At 42.3% G+C, this 19,688-nt stretch overlaps 1 protein-coding gene across 1 annotated transcript in view; it reads left to right on the forward strand.

The window, feature by feature from the left end:
- GTF3C1 (general transcription factor IIIC subunit 1) overlaps positions 1-19,688 on the forward strand; it is a 79,531-nt gene that overhangs the window by 29,711 nt on the left and 30,132 nt on the right. The window contains exons 12-20 of the mRNA XM_026650785.2: positions 1,574-1,727; positions 3,448-3,551; positions 5,245-5,432; positions 6,454-6,747; positions 7,378-7,523; positions 8,687-8,784; positions 10,750-10,846; positions 11,183-11,360; positions 13,137-13,282. Of these exons, the coding sequence (XP_026506570.1) occupies positions 1,574-1,727; positions 3,448-3,551; positions 5,245-5,432; positions 6,454-6,747; positions 7,378-7,523; positions 8,687-8,784; positions 10,750-10,846; positions 11,183-11,360; positions 13,137-13,282 (1,405 nt within the window). The remainder of the gene's footprint in view (positions 1-1,573; positions 1,728-3,447; positions 3,552-5,244; positions 5,433-6,453; positions 6,748-7,377; positions 7,524-8,686; positions 8,785-10,749; positions 10,847-11,182; positions 11,361-13,136; positions 13,283-19,688) is intronic.

Here is a 19,688-nt window from a genome sequence, read left to right on the forward strand (position 1 = left end):
ATGTTCTGTACTGTAGGAATGCAGGTATTTACAGTTTCAGAATAACTGCACCTTTTGACCCCCTCCATGGTCTGCTCAAGGAATGCCCTCAAAGCCTCTAGTCCATCTCCCTACTGAGCAGAGGTATAGGTTTGCAGCCCCCTTATTCTTCACTGTGTTTATCCCAGCAGGTCTGACTAAAGTCTAACCCCTGCACTTCACTTTGTCTCAGAGGTTTATTAGCTGTATGCCAGCAGCTACGAGTAACAGAGTTCTGTCAAAGCACAGTACATTTATTTTAGGATAAGTCTGACACAATAAACATATAAACAATAAAAGGTCTAATTGCATATATAAGCTTCTTCAAGTGATGGTCCCTATGAGTATTCCACGTGTGGGTGCGGATGCACGCCATGTGCTTGAGTCCGGAAGTGTTTCTGAGCAATGTTAGTTGACCCACACATACGTAGTGTGTCTCCTCATGCTCCCAGCTGAGGGTGTAAGAGGTAGTGTGGGTTGACGCCTCTCCAGTTCCCTCTTACTGCCGCCTAGCCTGAGTCGGAACCCACTGTTCCTTCATGCTCTTTGTTTTCTAAGAATGACTTACTTCTGCCTAGTTGTAAATAGTTTGCACATAGTTTTTCTTAGTGTTTAGATCAGTTTTAGTATAATTAGTTTAGTTCTCTTCCCCGTTCAGGGATGTATTCTGCCCCCCACCCCCGTTCGGGACTATGCCCTGGATTCTGGGCTTAAAAAACTGTTTCCTGACTGCACTCCTTCTCTGTGAGCAGTGAGCACCGGCAATGCCTTTACTGCCTGGGTGAGGCACACATTTCAGCTTACTGCGCTATCTGCAAATCCTTCTGCCCCAGACCTGGGAAGCCCACGAGCTCTGCCTTTGTAAATATCTGATGAAAGAAGCAATGAGACCCAGGGTGCACTCAATCCAGGCTTGGGAGACCCCCCTATACAGCACCCCTCCAAGCATAGATGACCTTTAAATTATCCTATCACAGCTGAGTTAACGCCCCATTGAGATGTATGAGGCAGTTTGCAACCCTGAGCGATTGTTTCGGGGTTTGCAGATGCAGCCAGAAATCATTGCCATGGTGCACACTCCTTTCACATTTTCAAGTTATTCTACACGGCCATAAGCATTAAACTTACCTTTTTTAAAATGAAAGCTGAGATTCTGGAAAACAGATTCTGGCAACCTCAGAAGAAGAGCTGGGTTGTGCTTATGGCACAGCCTAGCCAAGTTCAAGTCTCGGTTTAGTTACTGGGTTAAAACCAGAAAAAAATCTTTCCTACATTATGACATCAGGCACATACCACACTGCAGTTGCTGTATCTCAGCCACTGTTTCTAAACACGTCACAATTTAAGTTTGCCAGAGGATGTTGGTGACTAAATGTTCCTTTCAGGCAGTGACAAATGGAGCTTTCAAATGTGGGTTGAGCGGCCTGCGGCAGTTTGGTGTAAGGTTAAAAATAGAACTAATTTTGAACACAAACTCACTATAGATTTTGCAGCTTTAAGCAGCATGGAAATGTCATTGCTGCTAAGAAGTGTAAGATGCTGTTTCATGTTCTAGGCTTCAGAAAATGATCATGGATCAGGAAAAGCAAGAAGGTGTTTCCACTAAATGCTGTAAGAAGTCCATTGTTCGACTGGTACACAAGCTTTCCCAAGAAGGGCTCCTCAGACTCTACCGCACAACAGTCATTCAAGATGGCATTAGCAAAAAGGTAGCTTGTTGCTCTGAGTCTCTGCTGCTGGGAACTGTGGCAGCAAAAATGGCTGCTTATACTACATATTATCAAGCTATTCTTGGCCATTTTTAAATTTAGAACTAAATGACATAACAGGTAGATCTCTCAGCATATTATATTAAATATTCTCCAATGTCGACACCCATCAGGCCTTTCTTGTAGAAATACTTTGTTTTATTAGTACTACCCCAAAAAAAGCTACCCAGAGACTACACTCAGCAAGCCAAGACTCCTCCTAATTAGTGCTTGGAGCTTCCCATTGTCACTTCTCTGGTAACTGGCTGGTTGCTCCCTCTCGGCATAGTTCAGACTGTCAAACAGTTCCCCTCTTTAGCCCTCTCTTGGAAAGTAAGAGCATGTGAAAACTTCATAAGTTAACCTTTGGGGCTGAATTTTCCCAAGCTTGATCTTCATCCAAAATGGTGTGTGTTCTTTAAGTTTAAGCAAAATTAGTTGGGGATTGGTCCTGTTTTGAGCAGGAGGTTGGACTAGATGACCTCCTGAGGTCCCTTCCAACCCTGATATTCTATGATTCTATGAAAATCTCTGCATCTGTTCTTGAGTTTCATAGAGGTAAAAACAAATTCTTTAATTTGAAATAATGATTGGAACTTCCTTCACACAACTCAAACTGGTGCTTGCTATGTAAACAGTCTTCAGTGAGGAGGTGTTTACACAATCATGAGTGAAAATTACTGTTTGATAATGATCCACTGAAAATTACCTGCTGCGCATGCACAGTAGAAAGTTTGTGAAATCTAAGTGCCTGACCTGAGAGAAGTCCTCAAGGTGCTAATAGGAACTTGTTGGTCTTACGGACTTTTGAAGTCTTTCATACACTTTTCAGCCTGTTACTAGCATTCAAAGCCAGATGGGACCATTGTGACCATCTATTCTGACCTCCTGTGTAGCAGAGGCCAGAGAGCTTCCACAAAATAATTTCTAGAGCAGAGCTTTTAGAAAAACATCGAATCTTGATTTTAAAATTGTCAGTGATGGAGAATCCACCAAGACCCTTGGTAAATTGTTCCAATGGTTATTTACTCCCACTGTTAAAAATTTACACCTTATGCTGCCCTACATGGTTATGTTCCCCTATATGTATTTAAGATGTTTTTAAAAATTATACAGGTTTCACAGTTGAGGCAGTTTTAATTGCTTTTTTTGTCTTTATTTTTTTCTTAAAAAATTAGGGAACATTTCTAAATGTATATGGTTCTCAAATGTAATATGGGCCACACCTACTTGTTCTGTTCCTCCGTCTCCCTCTGGGATATCAAGCATCATGGGGGCTCAGGTCTGAGGGCAGCTCCTGTCTCCTCTCTTCCTCTTATGTAGTTGGCTCCTTGTCCCTGGGTCAAATCCTGCTCCTGCTGAATTCCAGGGGAGTTTGGGCATTGACTTCAGCTGGGCCAGGATTTCAGCCTAGCTTCAGCTGCCTTTACTGGCTGCTCTTTACAGTGAAAAGTCCAGACAAGGCAGCTGAAAACAACTGCACCATATGACCAGCCAGTTGATCATGGACCATCAACAAGTGATGTGAAGATCACAGCTTGGGAACCGTTAATGTAAAACATAAAGGATGTGCAGGGCATCAGATAATACTGCTTTTGTATGGTGATTAATTTCTATTTGCTTTGAATCCGTATAAGTAAATCTCCTCTATACACTCTTCTGTTTTTACTTTGTTGTACAGGTAGAGTTTGTAGTTCACCCTTCGGTGAATCCTAATGACCCCCTGGTAAAAAGTGCCATTGAGCAAGTGCGCTTCCGGATCTCCAACTCAAGCACAGCAAACAGGCAAGTACTGACTACAATTCAGTGACTCCAATATTTGCAGTCTGAGATTCCTGTAATTTCCATCCTATTTGTTCATTTCCTTAGTTGTGCCACCATATAATGCATAGGGCTATTCTGTCTTGTGTCCTTGAGTCTTGTTTGATTATTTATCTCTACATTTGTCTGTGACACACCTGGGTGGGTTAGCTGAGCCACTCACAAACAGTGATGAGTTTTTTTGAAGTATTAGCTTCACTTTGTTTGGAGAAACTGAGGCACAGAAATTTGAGACTTGCTGAAGCTCACACAGGAAGTCTAATAGAGCCAGAAATAGAACGCAGATCTCTTGAATCCCAAGCCTTAACTCAAAGACTAACATTGTAAGCCTGGCAGTTCTGATTTTTCAGCAGGTCTGCTGGTATCAGCCTCACTTGTTCTAGCAAGTCGTAGGGACAGGCCCCAATTAAAGATCTTATGTCTAAAGAGTACGTTATTGTAAAGAGGCATGTGACGTCTGCTTTCTGGTTTTTTGTTCGAAACTATGAATGTCTCATGCCAGATATACTTCACTAGCTCAGTGGTTACCTGTATCCTATTGTTGAACAGAGACAGCCTCCCCCTGATTGCTTCTTGCACATTTACAAAATCCAGGCCAAGAGGATACTTGACAGCCTCTTGATTGCTTCCCACCCTGGTCACATGCATTCAAACAGAGTCCAGCCTGTGGCAGCGTGTGAGAGCCACTGCTTCCTACGCACACACCTATCCCGGGGGTCATGAAATACCTGATGGCCTCCTGACTGATTCAGAAGTAGTAGGGAAAGGACATCTCCCCTGACTTCTTCCCCCATCACCTGGGGACCACTCCTGCCACATACATGTCACTAGGAGGGGGGCCCTTCCTGCTAGCTTTCATGACACACCATTACCCAAAGGCTTGAGGTGCCCCAGACTATCAACTGCAGCTGGAGGTGTCCTCCTCAACATTTCTTACCCCTTGCGTGGGGAGAACTGATTCCTGGTGCTGCTTTCCCATTTGAGACTCACATTCCATTTAGATAGCAGGCTCACATATCTGTTCAGTGGAGGAGTTATACTTCACAATCTTAATCATTCCTCACTTACAGCTGTTGTCTCCTACAATATATGAAACTGTTACTATCCTTTGGAGAATCACAGCCTAAGGTAGCGGCACCTCTTGTTGCTCCCTGCACACTCTCCCCTTTTGAAGCTTCTAGCTGATGCTCCCTGTGTTTGGAGTGACTTCTCTCTTGTATCAGTCATAAGGGCTTGTCCTGGTGGCTTTGGGAATGGTGTTCTGTGTAGGGCTTTGGAGCTGTGCTCCGGCTCCGCTCCAGCTCCAGGCAAAAACCTGCAGCTCCACTGCTCTGGAGCTGCTCCGGGCTCCGCTCCAAAGCCCTGGCTCTGTGCAGCCCACTCCATTGTCCATTCAGTGAAATCCTTTTGTTCTTTGCAAATAGACCCACATCCTTCACCAGGAGACCCCCCACTATTTCCCTCGTGAGAGCAAACATGCAAAACCCTTTTCCTCAGTAATGATTTGCAAGGAGAGGAGTTAGTCTTGGTTTTGTATGAAGATTTTCTTGCAGAACAGTGACTGTCACCTTGGCTGGTGATTGTTTGCAGAATTAATTATATTAGTGCCTGTTTGACTTTACCAATGTACCAATATTGCTGTGTGATTTTTATATAGGATTAAAGTTCCCCAGACACCAACACCCCAAGAGCATTTAGAAGAAGATAGTCTGGGGCAAGAGACTGCTGCTGTATCAGGGGAAATGCAAGGAACCTCTCCCTCTAACGCTGAAAATAATGGCCGGGCAAGGAAAACTGATGAGAAAATGGGCATAATGCAGCTAAAAAATTATCACCCTGTTACAGGTAAAACTAACTTCTTCTCATCCGTCAAATAATTCAGACAACTGGAGAAACTTTTCCATTTCTCAGATACAGGGTGTGAGAGATCCTCACACTTCAGATTTGTGCCCTAGAATGAAATCCAGGTGGGAACTTCCTAGGTTCAGTGTGCCAAAGCCATTGGCAATGAAATGTAGTTGCCCCTAGTGCTCCAGTAGTTCCTATGTGATGTGACTGCAGTTGGAAAAATGTTCCCATAGGTGGCTATGCCCAGATCTTCATCAGCAATTAAAGACCCCGTTCCATCCACAATCACCAACAGGGATGCTAAAACTATAGCTCAGTTGGTCACTTACTATAATATAGGGTTTTTTTTCTATAGCCTTTGCTTCACATGCACTGTGTACTACTGTGTGACAATAAAGTAGTACAGAAAAATATGCATTAGAGCATACTAAAACAAGACTTCAGTGAAGTAGAACAGTTCTAGGGAGTGCTGGCAACAACTCTTAAAGTTAGGATTGCTGAATGCTTTACAGAAATATTTATTGAACTTTTGTGCATCATTATTAACAATTTTACCATCTTCGTCTAATAGTAGGCCAATACCTTTGTTTTGTTCCTGATCTACTTAAAAATTCCTCCTTGTTGTTCTGGGCCCTGCTAACCATGAATTTTTCCCTGATGTCTTTTAGTTTCCCTTATCAATTTTCTACACTTCATAACTTCTGATTTATATTGATTGCTGTCATCTTCTCCTTTCTTGTTTGTTATATATTGCATTTTTATTTCTAATTGTGTCCTTCTGTTCCCCTCTTAACCGGAATGGGCTTTTACACAAAGTTCTTATTTGTGATTGTGGCTTTTTGGCCATCTGATAAACTCCTCTTAAACAGCTTCCAACTTTCATGCAGGTTTGTGTGTCTAAATTTTTCCTCCCAATCAATTTAGCTTGTAATTTCTCTCAGTTTTAGGGAATTAGCCATTTTATCTTTTTAATCTATTTTGTCTTTGCATTCAGTGGTTCATCTTCTTTTCTTCGCAGTTCCAGGACTTGGGCGTTCTCTTGGCTTTCTTCCCAAAATGCCTCGGTTAAGAATGGTCCACATTTTCCTCTGGTACCTAGTTTACGGACATCCTTTAAATGGGCAGCAACAGAAAGCATGCTATGATGGTGAGAAAAGAGGCAGCCCACAGATACTGGACACAAACACTGCTGTACCTGAAACCCATCCAGGTGCATCAGGAGATGAGGAGGAGGGTGCACCAGAAACTACGTGCATGGGGAATCATGAAGTCCCTGCACAGGAGTCTGAGGTAGATCTGTGTAACGAGACAGGTAAGAACTGGCTCCTTATCAGACCAGGACTGTGTCTACATGGGGGAATTCTTGGGGTGGTGGGCGGGGGAGGAATCCTCACCACTTTTAATGCCAGTTACTCACTGAGCATGCGCTGAAATGTTGTTACAGTTGCTTGTAACACCACCTCCTCAAAGCTTACTTAAGGCACTGGCCCTCATTAAAGGATTGGTACTGCCATAGTTTAGAAAATTTCAGACTTCAGCTGTGGATGCTGTAGCCATGATTAAAATGTGGGGCACATATTGGAAATGGAGAACATGTACTTTTGCGAACTAAAAAAAGGAGGTGGTTTGGACCTCAGGCTTTTGACTGGATTAAGCCAACAACTCACTGCCTGAGTATAGGAAGAAGATTCTCCTATGCGCGGGTTATTCCATAATTGTCCATGGCAGGGATTAGTGCACCTCCCTCTGAAGCTTCTGGTACTGGACACTGGCAGAAACAGGATGCTAGTCAAGGTGGACTGCTGCTTTGAATCTGTATTGCAGTTCCTATGTTTGTTTACAAACATAGACCTGGTTTCAGATTTCTAATACTTAACTGGTCCCCAGATAGGACTAATAATTTTGTTCCATCTGTGACTCTAAACCAGCATCCTTTCTCTAGTGTATGTGGATGATATTTCGTGGATGCGCTACGTCCCTCCTCTCCCAGTACACAGGGAATTTGGGTATGGCTGGGCTCTTGTTAGTGACATTCTTCTTTGCCTACCTCTCTCCATATTTATCCAGATAGTGCAAGTCAGCCACAAGGTACTGTGCTTTCGTTTTGCAATTTATATTCTGTATGATGTAATGTCCAGTGTTATTAACAGTACTTTACAAAGAAGCAGACATGCTTAGTCTGCATTATCTGCTCTTAAGACTATATAATCAATTTCAGCTGGTAGTCCATAGAAATTTAACTTCAGTTTTTGCCAGTTTGATTCCGGAAGAAAATAATCAATCCAAGATGAGCAGCACTCTAGTGCTATTGATTCATAGGACAATAATTTGCATGTGACTTATTGAAGACTTCACAGAACACAGCTTTTGCCTGGTAAAATGAATTAACATGACTAATGATTAGCTACTTTGTATGTACTGGAAATTCATAGATTCCAAGGCCAAAAAGAATCATTGTGATTATCTAGCTCTGGGGTCGGCAGCTCCCAGTGGCCACAGTTCGCCGTTCCTGGCTTTCTGCAGCTCCCATTGGCCGGGAATGGCGAACCGTGGCCACTGGGAGCTGCAGGGGGCTGTGCCTGTGGACGGTCAACGTAAACAAAATGTCTCGCGGCCCGCCAGCGGATTACCCTGATGGGCTGCATGCTGAAGGTTGCTGACCCCTGATCTAGCCTGACCTTCTGTATAACACATTCCAGAGAGTTTCCCCAGACTAATTCCTAGAGCAGATCTTTTACAAAAACATCCAATCTCTGTTTAAAAATTGTCAGTGATGAAAAAGGTACCTCCACCATGGGTAAATTGTTCCATGGCTAATTGCTCTCACTGTTAAAAATGTACTAATTTTGAGTCTGAATTTATCTAGTTTCGACTTCCAAACAGCTACTGGATCTTGTTGTACCTTTTCTGGCTAGATTGAAGAGCCCACTATAAATATTTGTTCCCCGTGTAGGTACTTATAGACTGTAAGCAAATCACCACTTAACCTTCTCTTTCTCAAATTAAATAGATTGAGCTCCCTTAATCTATCACTATATGGTATGGTTTCTAATCCTTTAATCATTCTCATGGTTCTTCTCTGAACATCCTTCTTGGTCCTGATATTTGTTATTAAAAAAACAAATTCTGAAGGCAATTGTCACACTTGAGTGTGATACTTTGAAGACTAGTTAATCTCTAGTAAGTGTTCTGATAAAATTTCAGTCAGTTTTCACATTTTGATAATCTTATCGTAAAATAATTTTTTTTAGGTGGATGGTCTTGAGGATTTTTTAAACAATCCTCTAAAAAAACACACACTGATCAGATGTCTTCCGAGGTCAGTCCGACAGCAGCTTCTTTATAAGAGGCAAGTACCTGTGGTGGTGGGATGTGTCAAACTAAGTGGCTGTGGGGAGGAAGTGGGGCTGTGGATTGTTCTCCCAAAGACTACGCTGGGCAAACTCTTTGCCCAGAAGAACTTTATGCTCTAAAAGATGAAAAACAGACGGGTAAAGTGACTGGGATCTGGGAAGTTTGTCCATGTCATCAGAGAACGAACAAATTTTTCACATCAATCAGGTCTCCAAGGAGACAGGGGAAGCATTGCTACAGGTGCTGATCTAATTGGTTCTGGGCTCATTCAGAATATCAGATGGTTCAGGGCATGTGGTCAGTTAAAGAGCAGTGCCAACTGGCTAGCACTCTGGCCTGGACAGTTCACCTTATGGCACTGTCTTCTCTCTTCCCAAAGGAGAACATCCTGATTTGTCAATTAACTCATCCACCATGCTGTGTCAGCGAACAGAGTGGCACAGGCAACTTTAAATCTGGAATTTCCTAAATTTTGGGTTCTTGATTTTACAACCGTAATGTTTTTAATGTAAGTTGCTAAATTTTAATAAAAAGCAATTTGAGAGAACAGAAATTTCATCATGTGGGACTGTATCAACCCACCACGTGAGTCAGCAGGATTGGAACCTTTAGCTACACAGCACAGACTTCCATTTGAACTAATGTATTGGTGGTAGCACTGGGAGGCTGTTATCCTCTGTGACCCAGCCAGCAGAGGACGATGAGACAGAGGAGACAGACTTTGCCAGTGGGTGTCATAGTTTGCTATACAGCAAAGGAATGCTGAGACGTAGGAATTTGGGTTCTGTTCTAAATTCTTGAGATTAACTTCTAATGGTTACTACTCTTTTCCCCATCTCTGCTCCAAACCAGCCTATCTGCTCGTATCACACCCAGCCTGTCCCCCTGCTTGTCACCCTCTACATTCCAGGAGGCAGCTTCCTCTTTCTCCTCCATGCTTCCTGGGCACCAGCATGGGAAGTATTGAGAGAACAGCACTGACACTGTTCCTGCTCTCTATTCTAGTGCTTGGCACCATAGTAGTCCCCATTACTATAGCAGTCCCCATGAGCTTGGAGGAGCAATTGCAGGGAATGTACTTCTTGGCTCCTGCAGCCCTGAGTAAGAGCATGCTCAAAGCAGATGAAATCTTCAGAGATTTTTAACTGCCAGCCTCAAACAAATCGCTACCATGCATATGCAAAGTGATTTTTTTCAGAGGCTTATAACTTGCCAAATTTGGATGGGTCTTCATGGAAACATCAGAAAGCACCTTTCTGATCCCAGCAGCCCCTTCTGACAAATTCAGGTTCATGCTTCAACATTTGGAGACACTAGAGTGTATCAATGAAACAGTTGTAAGATTTTTTTTAAACATGGTCTAAACAGTGTATTTTACCCTAACCTTGTTCTTGGAAAGAGCCAGTTTTTGTTGAAACTTTCCAAAAAATTAAGTCTCAAGGAGACATCTGGCATGAAATATTTCAGCCTGAATGCTTAGTTTGCCAAAGTTATAAGGAACTGACAACAGGGTCTAATAGTATTAGGCAACCTTACTTGGGGATCATTGCCAGGTCCTTCAATAATACAGTGTACATGCAATTCTATCAGTCCAGATACAACAGCCAGGTATCTTCTCTTTCAAACTATAATGAAATTATCTGCTGACCAACTGGAGCCCTCACCCCTATTTACTAATCAGTTAAACTCAAACATTTGGCAGATTTTACTTCTTAAAAATACAAGTTTGGTTTTCATTGATGCACTAAGTAACCATTTTTTTAGATTTGGTGAAACCATTTTGCTTCCTACACTAAGAAACACCAAAATCCTTTGAGTTGTTATATGACTACTTAATATGTCTGTTTAAAGATGTTATTGCTCGTGCCTGTTTTTACAGTTTAGTGTAAATTAGTGACATGTATCACATATGTTTAATTTATCATGAATACAAAATGTAACACGTCCAACTATGTTGCAGGAGATACATCTATTCAGTGGTGGAAAACCTGCAGAGGTTATGTTGCCTGGGGCTACTACAGTTTGGCCCAACTGAGAAATTCCAAGATAAAGATCAGGTAATTTATTTTAAACTTGAATATTACTCTACTCTTTGTTCTGATGATGATAAAATAAGAGATTTTAAATTTGCAATGAGCTTAAATATTTGGCTCTGGGCTAAGATGCAACCGTGCAATTTTTAGTGAAATATTGGAAGTCGCATGGATAATTTCTGACCATTATTCTGGAACGAGACTCCACAGACGTTGAGCCAAATTCTTACAAACTTTGTGCAATGTGCAAAGTGGTTGTTGCCAGTATGGGCCACTTGGAATAGATGGAGTTGTGTGTCCTGCTAAAATAGCCATTTCAGCGATTTTACTTACCAGTGTGAAACCTTGTGTTTTTCACAGGTATTCGTCTATACGAAGAGAAATGCAGTGATTGTTGATACTACTATCTGTGACCCTCACTATAACTTGGCTCAAAGCAGTCGCCCATTTGAGAGACGTTTGTATGTTTTGAACACTATGCAGGACGTAGAAAACTTTTGGTTTGATTTGCAGTGTGTCTGCCTTAATACTCCATTAGGTATGGTATGATCCAGCACTCTGTCATTTCCACCTTCATCCTTTATATCCTATGCTTCTCACACCTTCCCTGGCACTCTGCCATGAAGTAAGACCGATTTGGTCTTATCACCTTTAACTTACTGTCTCTAAACCCCTATGAGCAAGTATCTGGCTGTTGTCTGTTCTGCAGCTTATTGTCTAAGATTTTGAAATATTAACCTTCTTGATTGATTTTTGTGATTGGCACTATTTGGGGTGTGGGTAATGTGAAACTGACTGGAAATCTCCAAGTAAGGGCAGGGGTTAAGGTGCAGCATGGAGCACAATCAACAGTACAGGGCATGTTGCACTCCTGGCTGCTGCCCTTGGAGACCAGAAAACTTTAGGACTTGGTGTTTGTCAGTCTCATGCTATGGAGCTGAGATCCAAGAATGAGACTCATGCAGGATAATACCTTCAGAGCAGAGTTACAAGGCAAGTTATTCACCTCGCCCACCCCCTTACAGGGCCTACTTCGGTCCTTGCCAATCATGCTAAAAAAATACTTGTTGCCAACATGATTTTATCAGGATTTCCCTGACTAGCATAGGCAGAGATCTTTTTTCTGAGAACCATGTTGCTAAACCTTCCATTAGATACTCTGACATAGCCCATAAGCACAGGTTCATCGAAGTAATAAGTATTACAGTTGTACGTGGTTACAGTATTTTCGCAACGGGGGAGTGTCTTTTTGTTTTGTTTTTTTTAAATAAAGGTAGAGTAGTGCAATAGCAATAATTGGTTAAAGAGCAAAAGCTTCTAAAACCAAAAGCAACTTTTTTTTGTTTCTGAAACTTGAAAGCAGCCAAGCAGAATGATTCATTTGCAGTTTAATCCTCCCTTTTATACTGAAGCAGTTTTTTTCAGAAGGCATTAGACAACTTTGCCACAATGGACATTGGCTCAATTAAACAGTTCTATAATTGTGCTGCTGCTCTCAGGCAGTGTGCAGTAGTATTTGTTTACCAGGCTGTCATAGATATAATCTACATCTGGCTCCCTGTAATATGGGGATTTGTGTACTGTGCCACCAACATAATGCTTTAGAAAGTTTTAGGGTTTTTAACAAATTGTCTGCTTTGAGCCTTGAGGGAAGACAGCAAAACTATGTGTTAGGCTTCAGCTTATACTGAGCCTATGGGCCAGGTGCTCTCCTGCATTCAAGGCCCATCCTGCTGTTCTGTCAGCACAAAGGGCCAAAACCCAAATGGATCTGGCCATCTCAGAATTTCCCACAATGTGGGGGAGCTCTCAACTGGTACAGGTCCATCCTGCACTATTCTTCCAACCCCACCCCAGTGTAGGGAGCACATTGGATAGGGAGATAGCATGGCTGCTTCACACTGAGTTCAAGCAATCCTAAACTGGCTGTCTCTTGAGGACTATTACAGGTCTATTTTCCAAGGAGCTACTCTAACCTCTGGTGTCTGTGCCCAGAGCATCAGTGTGCAGCCTATTCCCTGATGGGTACCACCACCACTCTCCTGTGCTAAATAGAATTTTGTGTTTGAATTTAAGGTCCAGGCCATGAGCCTCACAAGCGACTATGTTATGAAAGCAGCATGTTTGATCCCTAAGGAAAGTCGTCCAGGGTGTCCCTGACTCTCTTAGCATTTCTATTTCAGTGAAACATCTGCCCCACTCATTTGCCCAACTATTTGCCATGGCGGCAGCAAGCAGCCAGAAGCAGGCTGGGGGAGAGATTGGAACATAACTCTTCATACTGATAGTAACTGAAGTACATTTGTGTGTTTAGGAGTTGTCCGCCATCCTCGTGCAAAAAGAAGTAATCTTCAGGGTGAGGAGACCGGCAACACATTGGATGTGCAGATGGAACAAGAGTCAGCAGTGGATAAACACAATCTTGAACGAAAGTGTGCAATGGAGAAATACACCTCGTATGTCTCTTTCCAGCTTTCTGTGTCACTGAGTAGATGGGTTATTAAGAACAGAACAGTTCATTTTAAGAGTATTAGACTAATAGTGTTTGAGTTAGCATCATAATACGTAATCTGGTATGTCTTTCCGTTTTGGAGTCCATCTAACTAATAGGGCAGATAGTTGATCAGTTCTGTGTTTTCAGTTAATAGACTAGTTTAAAGACCAGGGTGGTGGTGAAGTGACCAGAGCTATGTGTTACCAAGTGAGAAAACTTGGCTCAAATTTCCTCCTGTATCCAACAGCAAGGAGTGTTGTTGAAGACTTTTGGATGATGATTAAGAAGCACCACTCTGGCAGTGCTAATGTTTGAAGATTCTCTGTGTCCACCCTTTATATAATCTTGTGTAATGCTTTGCTTCACCATGACTAGACTTTCAAAAACTGCATGGAGACATTTTCATAATTCTGTCCTTTTGATTAGTATGAGCCCATTGTTATGTATCCAGTAATGTCAGTAACTGCACACATGCTGCATTGTGATATATACGTAGAACATCCATCAGCATTAATGGAAGTCACACATCATGCAATATGCTCTTTTTAAAAAAAAAAAAATTACAGGTGAAAGGTTAGCCTTCTGTTCTGCTGTAATAAAGTAACCCCAGAGTCCGTTATTGATCAGTCAGTGTTTCCAAAAAGTTGAATACTATGGTTGGGTTTTACAAAAGTACCTAAGTGACATGAAGGTCAATGGAATTTGTGCTTTTCAGGTGTTTTTATAAATCCCACCCTATGCTTTTTAAGTTAGTAGCAGTACTTTTGTACTGCATTTGGGGAACCTGATTCCAGTGAACCATGTTGCCAGGCTGAATTTTTCATTTGCTCTATCTAGCTCCTTAAGTGGTCCCCATCACAATACTGTCTGATAGCCTATTAAAAAATTATCTCTGCCTAGTTATGACTTGTAATTATGCTGGAGCCGGTTGTGACAGCATAGTTAAGGCTGAAGCTTAACAGGAATTTTAAACCTTCAACAAAAAATTCATAAAATGATCTTGTCTAATATTTGAATTTTTCATAGTGGGTAGATGAAAAATGGAGTGATATAAAGAGAATCATTAGTTCTAAAATGACCACTTTTCGACATTTGAACTGGATTGTCTTATCTTTTGTTTTAAGACCTTCTTGCAATAAATCTGAAACTTTTGGGGCTCTGTGCCTTGCTCCATGTGTAGCTTCACATGAGCTCATTAATAAGTATCAGTTGTGTGAGAAGTAGTTTTTATCTCATGATTTGTAACTTTTTCTTCATAAATGAAAAACTTGCCAAGATAAATACTGTGTATTTAGGAGTGACAATATTGCTACGCTGTACTGTCACATACTGCCTTCCTCAACATCATATCTGAGTGCCTCCCCATAGTGTATTAAGCAGTGTGACAAACATCGGTCCTGCTTTTCTTTCTTTCTCTCTCTCTCTCTCTCTCTCTCTCTCTCTCTCTCTCTCTCTCTCTCTCTCTCACTCATCCTCTCCCTTAGACTTCTGCAGGGCATTTGACTCGGTACCACATTACATTTTGATTAAAAAACAAGAAAGATATAAAATTAACATGGCACACATTAAATGGATTAAAAGCTGGCTAACTGATAGGTCTCAGAATGTAATTGTAAAGGGGGGATCATCGTGGTGGTATATTTCTAGTGGGGTCCCACAGGGATTGGCTCTTGGCCCTATGCTGTTTACCATTTTTATCAATGTCCTGAAAGAAAATGCACACTAATCACTGATAAAGTTTGCAGATGACACGAAAAATGTGAGGGAGGGAAAGGGGGATGGTAAATGATGAAGAAGGTAAAACTGATACAGAGCAATTTGGATCACTTGGTAATCTGTGCGTAAGCAAACAATATGCATTTTAATATAGTTAAATGAAAAAGTATACATCTCAGAAAAAAGAGTGCAGGCCATACTTACAGGATGAGGGACTCTATCCTGGGATGTAGTGACTCTGAAAAGATATGGCTATCGTGGTGGATAATCAGCAAAATATGAGCTCCCAGTATGATACTGTGGACAAAAGGGCTAATGCAATCCTTGGATGCATAAATTTGGATCTTGAGTAGGACCAGAGAGAGAAAATAATCTCTGTATTTGCCACTGGGGCATCAACACCTGGAATACTGTGTCCTGTTCTGGAGTCCACAATTCAGGAAGGATGTTGATAAATTGGAGACAGTTCAGAGAAGAGACATGAGAATAATTAAAGGATGAGAAATCATGTCTTATAATAATAGACTCATGGAACTCAATCTATTTAGCTTAAGAAAGAGAAGGTTAAGAGTTGACTTGATTACAGTTGATAGGTACCTACATAGGGAACAAATATTTGATAATGGACTCTTCACCCTAGCTGACAAAGGTATAACAAGATTGAGTGGCTGAAAGTTGAAGTTAGACTAATTCAGACTGAAAATAAAGCATAAACTTTAAACAGTGAGGGAGATTAACTATTGGAACAATTGACAAAGTGTATTCTCCATCACTGGCAATTTTTTAATCAAGATTAGATTTCTGAAAGATATAGATTCATAGATTCTAGGACTGGAAGGGACCTCGAGAGGTCATCGAGTCCAGTCCCCTGCCCGCATGGCAGGACCAAATACTGTCTAGACCATCCCTGATAGACATTTATCTAACCTACTCTTAAATATCTCCAGAGATGGAGATTCCACAACCTTCCTAGGCAATTTATTCCAGTGTTTAACCACCCTGACAGTTAGGAACTTTTTCCTAATGTCCAACCTAGACCTCCCTTGCTGCAGTTTAAGCCCATTGCTTCTTGTTCTATCCTTAGAGGCTAAGGTGAACAAGTTTTCTCCCTCCTCCTTATGACACCCTTTTAGATACCTGAAAACTGCTATCATGTCCCCTCTCAGTCTTCTCTTTTCCAAACTAAACAAACCCAATTCTTTCAGCCTTCCTTCATAGGTCATGTTCTCAAGACCTTTAATCATTCTTGTTGCTCTTCTCTGGACCCTTTCCAATTTCTCCACATCTTTCTTGAAATGCGGTGCCCAGAACTGGACACAATACTCCAGCTGAGGCCTAACCAGAGCAGAGTAGAGCGGAAGAATGACTTCTCGTGTCTTGCTCACAACACACCTGTTAATACATCCCAGAATCATGTTTGCTTTTTTTGCAACAGCATCACACTGTTGACTCATATTTAGCTTGTGGTCCACTATAACCCCTAGATCCCTTTCTGCCGTACTCCTTCCTAGACAGTCTCTTCCCATTCTGTATGTGTGAAACTGATTTTTTCTTCCTAAGTGGAGCACTTTGCATTTGTCTTTGTTAAACTTCATCCTGTTTAACTCAGACCATTTCTCCAATTTGTCCAGATCATTTTGAATTATGACCCTGTCCTCCAAAGCAGTTGCAATCCCTCCCAGTTTGGTATCATCCGCAAACTTAATAATCGTACTTTCTATACCAATATCTAAGTCGTTAATGAAGATATTGAACAGAGCCGGTCCCAAAACAGACCCCTGCGGAACCCCACTCGTTATGCCTTTCCAGCAGGATTGGGAACCATTAATAACAACTCTCTGAGTACGGTTATCCAGCCAGTTATGCACCCACCTTATAGTAGCCCCATCTAAATTGTATTTGCCTAGATTGTCGATAAGAATATCATGCGAGACCGTATCAAATGCCTTACTAAAGTCTAGGTATACCACATCCACAGCTTCTCCCTTATCCACAAGACTCGTTATCCTATCGAAGAAAGCTATCAGATTGGTTTGACATGATTTGTTCTTTACAAATCCATGCTGGCTGTTCCCTATCACCTTACCACCTTCCAAGTGTTTGCAGATGATTTCCTTAATTACTTGCTCCATTATCTTCCCTGGCACAGAAGTTAAACTAACTGGTCTGTAGTTTCCTGGGTTGTTTTTATTTCCCTTTTTATAGATGGGCACTATATTTGCCCTTTTCCAGTCTTCTGGAATCTCTCCCGTCTCCCATGATTTTCCAAAGATAATAGCTAGAGGCTCAGATACCTCCTCTATTAGCTCCTTGAGTATTCTAGGATGCATTTCATCAGGCCCTGGTGACTTGCAGGCATCTAACTTTTCTAAGTGATTTTTAACTTGTTCTTTTTTTATTTTATCTGCTAAACCTACCCCTTTCCCATTAGCATTCACTAGGATAGGCATTCCTTCAGACTTCTCGGTGAAGACCGAAACAAAGAAGTCATTAAGCATCTCTGCCATTTCCAAGTTTCCTGTTACTGTTTCTCCCTCTTCACTAAGCAGTGGGCCTACCCTGTCTTTGGTCTTCCTCTTGCTTCTAATGTATTGATAAAAAGTCTTCTTGTTCCCCTTTATTCCCGTAGCTAGTTTGAGCTCATTTTGTGCCTTTGCCTTTCTAATCTTGCCCCTGCATTCCTGTGTTGTTTGCCTATATTCATCCTTTGTAATCTGTCCTAGTTTCCATTTTTTATATGACTCCTTTTTATTTTTTAGATCATGCAAGATCTCGTGGTTAAGCCAAGGTGGTCTTTTGCCACATTTTCTATCTTTCCTAACCAGCGGAATAGCTTGCTTTTGGGCCCTTAATAGTGTCCCTTTGAAAAACTGCCAGCTCTCCTCAGTTGTTTTTCCCCTCAGTCTTGATTCCCATGGGACCTTACCTATCAGCTCTCTGAGCTTACCAAAATCCGCCTTCCTGAAATCCATTGTCTCTATTTTGCTGTTCTCCCTTCTACCCTTCCTTAGAATTGCAAACTCTATGATTTCATGATCACTTTCACCCAAGCTGCCTTCTACTTTCAAATTCTCAACGAGTTCCTCCCTATTTGTTAAAATCAAGTCTAGAACAGCTTCACCCCTAGTAGCTTTTTCAACCTTCTGAAATAAAAAGTTGTCTGCAATGCAGTCCAAGAATTTGTTGGATAGTCTGTGCCCCGCTGTGTTATTTTCCCAACATATATCCGGATAGTTGAAGTCCCCCATCACCACCAAATCTTGGGCTTTGGATGATTTTGTTAGTTGTTTAAAAAAAGCCTCATCCACCTCTTCCACCTGGTTAGGTGGCCTGTAGTAGACTCCTAGCATGACATCACCCTTGTTTTTTACCCCTTTTAGCCTAACCCAGAGACTCTCAACACTTCCGTCTCCTATGTCCATCTCTACCTCAGTCCAAGTGTGTACATTTTTAATATATAAGGCAACACCTCCTCCCTTTTTCCCCTGTCTATCCTTCCTGAGCAAGCTGTATCCATCCACACCAACATTCCAATCATGTGTATTATCCCACCAAGTTTCAGTGATGCCAACAATGTCATAGTTGTATTTATTTATTAGCACTTCCAGTTCTTCCTGCTTATTACCCATACTTCTCGCATTTGTATATAGGCATCTAAGATACTGGTTTGATCTTTCCTCCCGGTTTTGTCCTGACCCTCCTTTCTCTCTGCCAATAAAGCCCACACTCCCTCTCGTCTCCGACCCATCTCCCAGGTCTCCATGTTCCCCACTTACCTGCGGGCTTTGCTCACCTGTCCCCGTCGAACCTAGTTTAAAGCCCTCCTCACTAGGTTAGCCAGTCTGTGTCCAAATAGGGTCTTTCCCCTCCTCGAAAGGTGAACACCATCTCTGCCTAGCAGTCCTTCCTCAAATAGCATCCCGTGGTCTAGGAAGCCAAAGCCCTCCTGGCGACACCATCTTCGCAGCCAGGCATTCACCTCCATGATGCATCTGTCTCTGCCCGGGCCCCTACCTTTGACAGGAAGAATCGAAGAGAATACCACCTGCGCTCCAAACTCCTTCACCCGTACTCCCAGAGCCCTGTAGTCACTCTTGATCCGCTCAGTGTCACACCGCGCAGTATCATTTGTGCCCACATGGATGAGTAGCATGGGGTAGTAGTCAGAGGGCTGGATAATCCTCGACAATGCCTCCGTAACGTCTCGGATACGGGCTCCCGGCAGGCAGCATACCTCCCGAGATGAAATGTCAGGGCGACAGATGGGCGCCTCCGTCCCCCTCAGCAGAGAGTCTCCGACCACCACTACCCTACGTTTCCTATTCGCAGTGGTGGCAGCAGACCTCCCAGCCTTAGGGGTACGAGGCTTCTCCTCCTTTACTGTAGGGGGTGATGCCTTCTTTCCTGTATCAAGAAGAGCATAACGGTTACCTATTACCACAGCGGGAGGGTTTGGAGCAGGGGTGGAGCACTGCCTGCTGCCAGAAGTAACCAGCTGCCAGTGTCCACCCTGAGCCATCTCCTCCTCCACCAGTGGTGTATCAGCAGTCCTGTGTCCTGGGACAGCTACCTCAGCTGTCTCCACATGGACACTGTCCAGGAATTGCTCGTAGGAAAATATGCCTTATAGTGATAGACTCAAGGAGCTCAATCTGT

This window comes from Terrapene carolina, unplaced genomic scaffold, assembly GCF_002925995.2.
Source record: "Terrapene carolina triunguis isolate 2854851 unplaced genomic scaffold, T_m_triunguis-2.0 Scaffold93, whole genome shotgun sequence".
In the NCBI taxonomy this organism is placed as follows: domain Eukaryota; kingdom Metazoa; phylum Chordata; order Testudines; family Emydidae; genus Terrapene; species Terrapene triunguis.